We start from the raw sequence: 9,581 nt of genomic DNA, 5'->3' as shown, positions 1-9,581 counted from the left end.
CATAAAATTCCCGGTCGTCCCCACTATTGGGGGATGTAGTCCTCGAGGGGTCCAAGAGTTCGATCGCATAGTGACCAAAGACACGTCGAGATCGAGGTTTTCCAAGCTATCGGAGATCGAATATCGGAGAACGGCGGGCTTCGGTCGAGATTAAACCTTCGCGAAGGTAGGGTAGCTAACGACGGCACCAGGCGGCAGGTCGCTGTGACATCTGTCAACCCCCGTAACGGCCGAGTTCATTATGGCGTCCAGCGGGGCGCCACGTCATTCATTTCAATTACTAACAAACGTTGAAGCTGAATCGGCGGGCCACGGCCTCGATCATTTGCGAGAGCACGTCAACGATGGCCAACGGGAAGATTCTGAAAGTAGCGACAGCCCTAATCACCGATTAGCAGAATCGTACATGCCTTGTACATAACAAAATTCTAATCTAGATACTTGCTTTACCTACGAAAATCTTATTCGTATGCTATTTAATTATATTATTCATCTCCTGGAACTATTAACACACTTAGGAAATTTGTTTGAACGTCTACAAAATAAAGAGTGATCTCAATGTTTTTTTTCTACGAACAATACTATTCAAAAAGGGTGTAAAAATATTTTTGTACGGGCTTGATAAATATATAAAGAGACGGAGCAATTGCATTGGACTAATTTAAATCGAGAGACTTTAAATCTATTTGTTCTGTTGAGATCGTTAAAATGGGTGCGTGTAGGAGTTGTACGTTATTTAGAATATCCACGGCATGGTGGTTATTAAAATTCATTTCTATACGTTGAGATGTGGTCTACATTACGTGTAATTGATTCTATAAGCATCTCTAGTTGACTTGCAAAATGAAATATAATACATAGTCGATGTTTTAACGATAAATATCAAGAAATTACAATTAGAAAAATATATATTGACGTTAAGATAGCTTCTGTCGAAGTCAGTCTTTTCATTCTTGGCTGCCTCATGCTTAGATAAGGACGTACAGAAATAGTTTCCCCGCGATCTGCGTTCGTACTAAGAACGCGGATATCATTATTCGCTTCATGAATAAAAGATGCGCAGTCGTTCCGAATGTCTGCCATGAATATGGATACCGAAGTTTGATGAAATATATTTGCCGTTGACCCGCTACTTTTCGACAGTTGTCTTTCGATGAAGACGTCGTCGGTGATTTAAAGCGCAACTAATTCCCTCGCGGATAAAATCGATGCGACGTATTAAATATTAACGAAGAGACGAAGCAATTGCATCGGACAAATTTAAGCGAATTTAAATGGAGTGACTTTAATTTTATTTGTTCTGTTGAGATCGATAAAATGGGTGCGTGTAGGAGTTGTACGTTATTTAGAATATCCAGGGGATTGTGGTTATTAACATTCATTTCTATACGTAGAGATGTGGTCCACATCATGTGGAATTGATTCAATAAGCTTTACTTGACTTGCAAAATATAAATATACACAGTCGATGTTTTAAAGATAAATATTAAGATATTTTACTGTGGACAGATCAAATGTTACCCAACTCTAATACAAGTAGATTCTGAATAATGATTCAGGTTTTAGCTTTCTTCTAAACGATATAAAACATTGATACAGTAGAAAATTCAATCTTGGAATGAGAACTACTTTTCGGTGACATTACTTAGTGCAGCCGTGTTTTTCACTCAAGAACTGAACAAATTAATTCTGAAAGTTAGGCGTCAAAGGAGATGAATTTAAATAAATGAAATTCGTGAATTTTGATGTAGTTACAAAAATAAATTCCATGATAAATGTTTGATTCAATAGTCTAACTAATATTTAATAGAAATTTTCAAGAATATTCGTTTGGCCAACCTGTTAAATCTCATACACGTACGTTCCCTTAGAAAAGGGACAAAGGTGTCTCCACTTTCCAGAATCACCTCGTACACATGCATCAAACTGAATTCTTTCATCGTCGATCGCAAGATCATTTGGACGAGTTAATCCCAATGACGTTTCTCTCTATACAGTCCCACTGGTCGTTCGATTCTAGAGGAAGTAAAGAAAACACTGTTCCACGGGCGTGCAGGAAATTCATTCCAACAGTTTCGTAACAGGTTCTCGATAACTGGATTTCAATTTGCCCGGAGGCCAAGCTTGATTGAGCAATCTCGTGCCTTTATAATATAGGAACCCGCGCCAAGATGTATGATAAACCGGAGCAACCCAGGCGTTCGGAAGTTTCACTCCGAGTAATCAGCTTGCTTATCGGATTTTCTGCGCGCCGCCTGGCGTCCTTAAGTAAACGACAGATTACGTCGAATGCGTGGATCCTCAAAAACGTTGTCGTCGCGCGTCAATGGACCGAACATCTGCCTCGAACGTGTTCGGAACCATCTAATTACGATCATATTCGAGTCTATGGCGAATTACAATCGACTTGTATAAAAACATTTTGTGGTGGCTTCATTTACTCGTGAGATATTAAACCATTCCATTTTGTACACCCTGTATGTATAAGTAGCAATATATCCTTAATTTTCAATCTCAAATACTATTAACTCGGTCACCATTAGGTTTCACGCAGCAAATCTACAGTACCTCATGTTTCTTTAGGTTTCATTTCTTTGGAGCTCCAAGTGTCGATAAAATGATTGTCGGTGAGGTAAAGGTGACCATATTCTGAAATCTAGATAGCTTAGAATTTATGGCAATAGAATACTAAGAAAGCATCACGAGTTGCTGACAGTTACCAGAAAAAAAGGCCTCGAGTGCAAAGGGTTAATACTTTGATTATTTCAGCACGAATTCGAGGCAACAGCTAAGTTCGTTAATTTTTAAACAAAGTTTAGAAGAAAGACTGTCTACATTAGTACAGTGACGTCCATTAGGTTGAGATGAAGTAACTGCTCGGTTCGTGCGAGCCTCGACGTTGCCTCTGACAAGCGGCAGGCGGTGTTTCAGACTACAAATAAATTACCGAAACCAAACAGCAAAAGTTTTCTACTCGCTGTCACAATTTCCTCCTCGCTCTGAGCGTTTCTCACTCGCCCACGCTGCTCCGCGTTTTTTTATTAGAAATTGGATTTGAAATCGAGCAATTCGACGGTGAGTCCGCAGATTAAAATAATTATATGCGAAATGTTCACGATTTTACAATGTAACGCAAATCGTGAACGCATTTGTGAAAGTGCCTCTCGCGAACGAGGGAATGTATAATTGCGATACACGTTTTGGCAAGCCAGTTAAGAAGCCGTTCAGGGAATGTTTCCGGATCGAGTTATCTCTCAAACGCGTCCCCGTTTCAATTCGTGGGACGAATTAGCCATAATTTACGGGATGTATTCAGAGAAAAATGGCCGTGTCTCGATCCGGCGTTCTGTTACCAAATCGACGCTACCCAAATGGCTCTTTTTAATGGGTAGCTGGTGTCGCTTGGCGAAGGAACGGTCCGCGAAAAGCAATTCATCTTTTGTAGCCGGATTAACACAGCGTCGCATAAATTAAAAAATTCTTCAGAGTGGACATTCGAACTTTACACATTAGATCTCGTTACTCAAATATTCGTGACAATTTACGACTTATGTGTACGTGCGCATTTCGTAGATATAATTATATAACGATTATTGAACAAATCAATGCTTCAGACGTCCAATTTTTTTGATAATTATTATCAACATCGAGAACAATTTTTCAATTTCTTCTAATCGTTCTTCGCAGACCAAAAACATTTTAGTGGAAAAATAATTATTACCCCGCGACTCTCTTTACTTCCGTTACAACAGTTAGGGTCCCCGGTTGCAAGTGCGTTCAAGGGACTCATGGTTGGTTGGTACCGCGCTCGTCGAGGCTCGCGGAGCGATAAAACGTTCGAGGCGTTTTTCCCCGAGGCAAGGCCGTTCCGTCCTTTCGCCCTACGAGGCCGACCATGTGAGCTTAATTATACGAAATAATTATACGACGTGACTGGGAAATATACGAGCCAGCGAGGGGCCGAGGATCGCGCTCGGCGCGGATTGCGGTCGGCCGCGAGGCTGCCTGTGCAGCTGCAACTGCGCCAGGCGGTTGCAGCTGCAGGGAAATGCAGTTACGCGGACGCAGAAGTGCGGTGCTCGACGGTGGAGCGAGGGTCGGCCAGGTGAAACGGGTTGAAAAAGGAGAGCCACTCTGTTAGCGTAATTATGCTGCGCTGCCCGCTCGTATTATCCATGAATGATGTTCAGAAAACATACGTCGTCTCCAGACGCACCAAAGCGATTCCCTCGATCGTCTACGATTACGTTCGGACCTGTTGGCATTAGTTGGAGTTGATAGCAAATCCTATTTTATTGAGGATGAAGGAAATGAGGCGCGTTACAAGTGTAACTTCTTAGACACAGTGGTGATCGTTTATCAATTCTTTCCAGAATTGCATCCTTGCAATACAATGATTTTGTCATCATGAGTCTATTACAGCACTTTCAGATAATCTAATAAAAAAGATATGGTTTTTCTGTATATGTATGAAGTGTACAGAAGTAAAAGGAAAAGGAAAATTCCTTTCTCTGTTTTAAGATTGAAAATCTTTTTATTTTCGAACAGCCGAAATTCATGTCCTGTTGAAAAATACTGTGAGGCGATGAAATGGGAAATGAATCTACTAATTTGAACATTGTTACCACTGACCAAACCAATAAATTATTACCCCCATTCGCGTTTCGGTGTAAATTCTACCTATTCACCTCATAATCCACCTATTTCCCACATTTGTAAATATTTCTAGTTCCCCATCTGGAGCCTTTGAGCGCGGTTCCCTTACATTTATCCAAAGCTCTCCGCCCTTCCCGATCTGCCCCCCTCGGTAAATCTGCGCGAAAGCGTAAACGTATTTCAAGGCTTCGGTATCCAGCGAGACGTGAATATACCGTGGAAGCGTCGAAAAAGTGCGCCGAAATCGTTTCCTTCGGGGCGTACGGATCGCTGCAAAGAGATTATCTCGGTAAGCAAGCCTCACGAACCATTTGATCGCTCGTTCCAGCCATTCTCTACCTCCGTTTCCATCCCCGTGCTTCACCTCAGACATAGGCCGGATCTCTTTCGGCTCGTGCACTTTGCAAAACGAGTTCCGCCTTGAGATCAGGTCGCGCGAGAAGAAAACGTTCCCCGACCAAAGATATCGTCCTTTGCCCTCGTATCTTCCTCCCTCTTTCCCCATCCAACCGCCATGGTGTTTTAGGCAATCGCGTCGTTTACTATTGTCCGATCCTCGCGACACACGCCGACGTAATTGATGGAAGAAACGCCTTGCGAGCGATCTATCGACTCCTGGCTCGGTTTTCGTCCGGGGGATGGAAAGATTGGTGGATTTTTCATGTTTCGTTCTGGGACTTTGACTAAGAATTATTATTCCAAGTGGCGCTGTTCAATATGGATGAATTGTTAAATAAACAGCCATTTGTTTCGTTCTCAAAAGTAATATAATATATTTAGTTAGCACAAAAGTTATATAGATAGTGATCAGTCGAACCATATGCCACCATGGCTCATGGACAACCAACACGTGCATGCACGAGTCTCCTCTCCCGGAACATAAAAACTAGGTGACAGCACTTGATATTATAAATACAAATGCACCCTATATCCAACAGATGCAACGCATATTTCATTTTTCTTTATTTCACATATTTATTTGTGAATTATGAAATATTTACTACATTCACAGTGTGTACAACATTCTAAATTCGTTCAGATAATGGACGTGGCGATCCATACAAGGAAACGATTTTTTTTTTCGAGTTCATTCCCTTTGGAAACGCCAGTTCTTACTTTCCCATGAAAAATATGCACCGCGAGCTTACGCGCCCTGCGATTCGTGACTTCCGTCTAATCCCCGCGATTGTTTTTCCGATGAAGGTTCGATTTTTCATCGCCTCCGTCGCCATATGGACGGGAATCCACGGTTTTCCAAAGCGACGACGTCACGATTTGCTTTTCACTCAGTCGCCGATTCGTGTCCGCGTCACGCGTGAAAATCGACCGGACGCGTTTGCCGCCTTGTTTAACGAACACTTGAGATTAGAGTGACTGATCGCGGATTATCGAGCATGGAAAACGCCTCGTACATCGCATATGGTGTCGTACAAATGCCTTATTAAAATGTTAACCAGCGTCATTTCGTATTCAATCTCTAATCTCCCCTATTCGGAGCTATATTTCTATCTCGTTGTAGAAAATTTGATCGCTGAATCGTCCAGAATTTTTCCCATTACGTATAGACGTTTAATTTGAATAACAGAAGCATTTTTACTATAGTACACCTGTTGGAATAATATTATTTAGTTAATGCAAAAATATATTACACTGTATATATACAGACTTGTGTACTAGACTCGTTTGTGTTCTTTACATCTTGTTTATTTTCACCAGTATTTTCTTCTACATATATTTTTTCGTTTATAATTAAGAAAAGATCGTTCTTCAAGCTTTCATAAATTAAATAAAGATTGAAAGTATTAATTGTGTGTTAATACCATTTAATTATTATTATATTTCAAGAATCTTCCAAAGACTACATTTTGTTCAAATACATTTCTTCATCCACTCCAATTTATAAATAATGCCATCCCTGGGTTGAAACGAAGTTAGTATACATGGAAAGAAGTTATCGCGATACGTCCAGGTATGGTTCAATCAGTGTTTTGTAACTTGTCGCGACTTTCTTTCCGTCGATAGAGTAGAAACAATTTTGTTTACGCGCTAGTAAATTTTCCAACCCCAGCTCACCCCTTTACCCCTTCTGGAAAAGGGAAGTACGTTCGTTCGTCTCTACTTCTGTTCGAAATAAACACGAAAGTTAAGTCACAATACCGGGGTGCTCTGGCCGAAGTTAAACTAGAATTGGGCGTTGCACAAGCGGCTAACAATGAGTTATTAAGCAGTTGTTCAAGTTTTAATTGCATCCTGCAGTCCCTTCGTTCGTCGGAGCTACACGGTAACGACGACAGACTTATTCTTGAAATTATCGGTGTACGTTCTACGGAAAGACAATTCTGATCTTCTCACGTGCCACGCCAGTTCGAGTCACAAGTCTAACATAGATCGCACAGTGCGGGCAAAAATCAAAATTTCTTTACTAATATAAATATATTGCTATTTATTCACAAAAAAAAAAAATTAAAATTAACCATAAACATTAATAAAATCACAACAAAATTAACAAATTTAACAAAAAATTAACAAACTCCGATTTTGATGAATCTTTGTATACTTGTTTGTGGGACCTTCTTATGAATTACACCATCCTCAGTACGTGCGAATTTCGCGTTTTGAGGGAGAAATTAACCCTTTTATCCGAGCCGCCCCTTTTACTTTTGCTCGGAAACGATTAGAGATTACAAAAAAATGTTCAAGCAAACATTACACTGTTTTTAGAGGCCTATAAACCAATACCAATAAATCTAAAAAAGAACAAATTTTTTTTTTAAATTACCCCCCCCCCCCCCGCCCCTCGAAATTTTTGAAAATTTTAATTTATTTCTGGATCAGTAAAAGCGGTTTTTTTTATTCTGAATCCATCGGTACGTATGAGTTTATGATTATCATACAGGAAAATGATGTAATATTGTAAAATTGTCGCTTTAGTAGTCCATATTTTGAATTCTTTAGGAATTTTTTTCTCATAAATAATACAAGTTGCTCCTATATGTTATTTAACAAAATATGCTTCGTTTTGACCAAGGATGTGAGAAATAATTTTTATAGAAATCCATAAATCAATTAAATCAGAATTTTTAACTTCCAATTGCGACCCTACACCAACAGTACGATCCCTTATTAAAAATTATATAAAACCGAACGTTGCAAGTATTTGCAAAAAAAAACTTATAAGTTTCGTAAAATATAACAAATAATGTATCCGAATATGTTGAGAACTCAAGATATTTTTTGCCGTTTTGTCTGTATGTTTGTTTAAAGATAAAGATTGTATTATGGATACAAATGATTGATAAATGATTATTTATAACAATTTCCACGCTGACACATATTTTCTACGATATAAATCTGGCTCACATTGTGATATATACTAATATTGAATTTTGTCTACTTATTCCGCACTGTGGATCGTTTCAAACAATTATCAATCGTAATTACAAAGAAAAATATTCGATTGCAGAGCATGAATTTTTGAACAAAAATATCGTAATTCAATGGGAGGTATAAATTTTCCATCTTATAATAAATTTTCTATTTTGCTAATATAGATCCTTAGAAACAATTATCAATCCTAATGACAAAAAAAGTTTTTAAACAAATATATTATAATTCAATGGGAGGTATGAGTTTTCCATTTTACAATAAATTTTCTATTTTGCTAATATAGATCGTTTAATATAGATCGTTACAAACAATTATCAATCATAACGACAGATACAAATATTCGATAGCAGAGAATTAGTTTTTGAACAAAAATATCATAATTCAATGGAAGGTGTATATATTTCCCATCTTACAATAAATTTTATATTTTCTATTCTTTAACTAGTTTCACTTTTTCACGTTTTTGTTTCGAACTTGTGCTCCATCTTCAATTCTTTATTCTCTAGTACCGCCATGTTTGATACTTACTCACTGCTATTTTTCTAATTATATAATTATTCTATCGCGACACTCATTTTTCCCCAAAGATAGCTCCAAAATAAATATTCTAAATCTAAAATTTAAAAAATATACTTTGTTTCTCCATATAAATAATTACCTGACTACCTACGAATCATAGAAACCATGAAAAAATGTTGCAGACCTTACTCGTTTCGTAATAAATATTGTTTCAGCGAGAAAGTCGAGAAACGCGCTTTTCCAGGGCACCGCGGTAGGAGACCCCCTTAAGAGACGTGAACAGATTTGCGCACGACAAATTTCTGCATTCAGTTCCCTCCACTTTGAAGCGTATGAGTACTTACAGGTCCAAGATGCTTGTACCCAGACTGCGACGCCAAGAGAGACGCAACTCGGGGCCCACCCTCGAGTCTGACGACCCACTCTTCGCGACGATGATGATGACGCCCGACGATGCTCGTCGCAAACTCGTTCACGACGAGCAAACACACAGCCAGCCAGAAATATCCACTGCGAGCAGAAATTCACCTTTCAAACTGACGCCCGAGCAACATCGTTCACGCGCGGTTAACTTCCATCCTGAAGTACTCGATGACGTGTTTCGTGCGAGTCTCGTACCTGACCATCGTCGAAAATTTTTAAATGTCGACTTTTCCGAAACTTCTTAGAGTAAAATTACTCAAATTGATTCAAGTAAAATTAATCAAGTAAAATTATTCACGTAGAATTATTGAAATTAATTAAATCGTGGAATTAATATTATCGAGGGCGTATTATTTTTGGAGACTCCGAACGAAGAAGGAAACGACCGATCGAGACTTCTTCGAATTAAAAGGACGATTCGACGAACGAGGGAGCTTCCTCGGTGACTATTGGATACCGAGTGACAAGTGATCGGACAGCGTGTGCGACAATTAGTTGAGATGCTTCTTTTTGCCTGTAGAGGGGCTCACTTGCTCCCTACCTTGCCTCGATTGACGCTGGGAGAGGGTTGCTGCGACGATAATGTAAACTAGGCA

General features: G+C 39.2%; 1 protein-coding gene across 1 annotated transcript in view; it reads right to left on the bottom strand.

Moving 5' to 3' along the window:
• Positions 1-9,188, bottom strand: part of LOC128878474 (neuroendocrine convertase 1-like) — a 33,983-nt gene extending 24,795 nt beyond the window's left edge. The window contains exons 1-2 of the mRNA XM_054126706.1: positions 9,181-9,188; positions 8,907-9,072 (exon numbers count right to left, since the gene is read on the bottom strand). Coding sequence (XP_053982681.1) covers positions 8,907-9,072; positions 9,181-9,188 — 174 coding nt within the window. The remainder of the gene's footprint in view (positions 1-8,906; positions 9,073-9,180) is intronic.
• Between the last annotated feature and the right edge of the window lie 393 nt (positions 9,189-9,581).

Source organism: Hylaeus volcanicus, chromosome 6 (genome assembly GCF_026283585.1).
Source record: "Hylaeus volcanicus isolate JK05 chromosome 6, UHH_iyHylVolc1.0_haploid, whole genome shotgun sequence".
Classification (NCBI taxonomy): domain Eukaryota; kingdom Metazoa; phylum Arthropoda; class Insecta; order Hymenoptera; family Colletidae; genus Hylaeus; species Hylaeus volcanicus.
The sequence above is the reverse complement of the archived record's forward strand: the minus strand, read 5'-3'. Positions and strand labels throughout refer to the sequence as shown.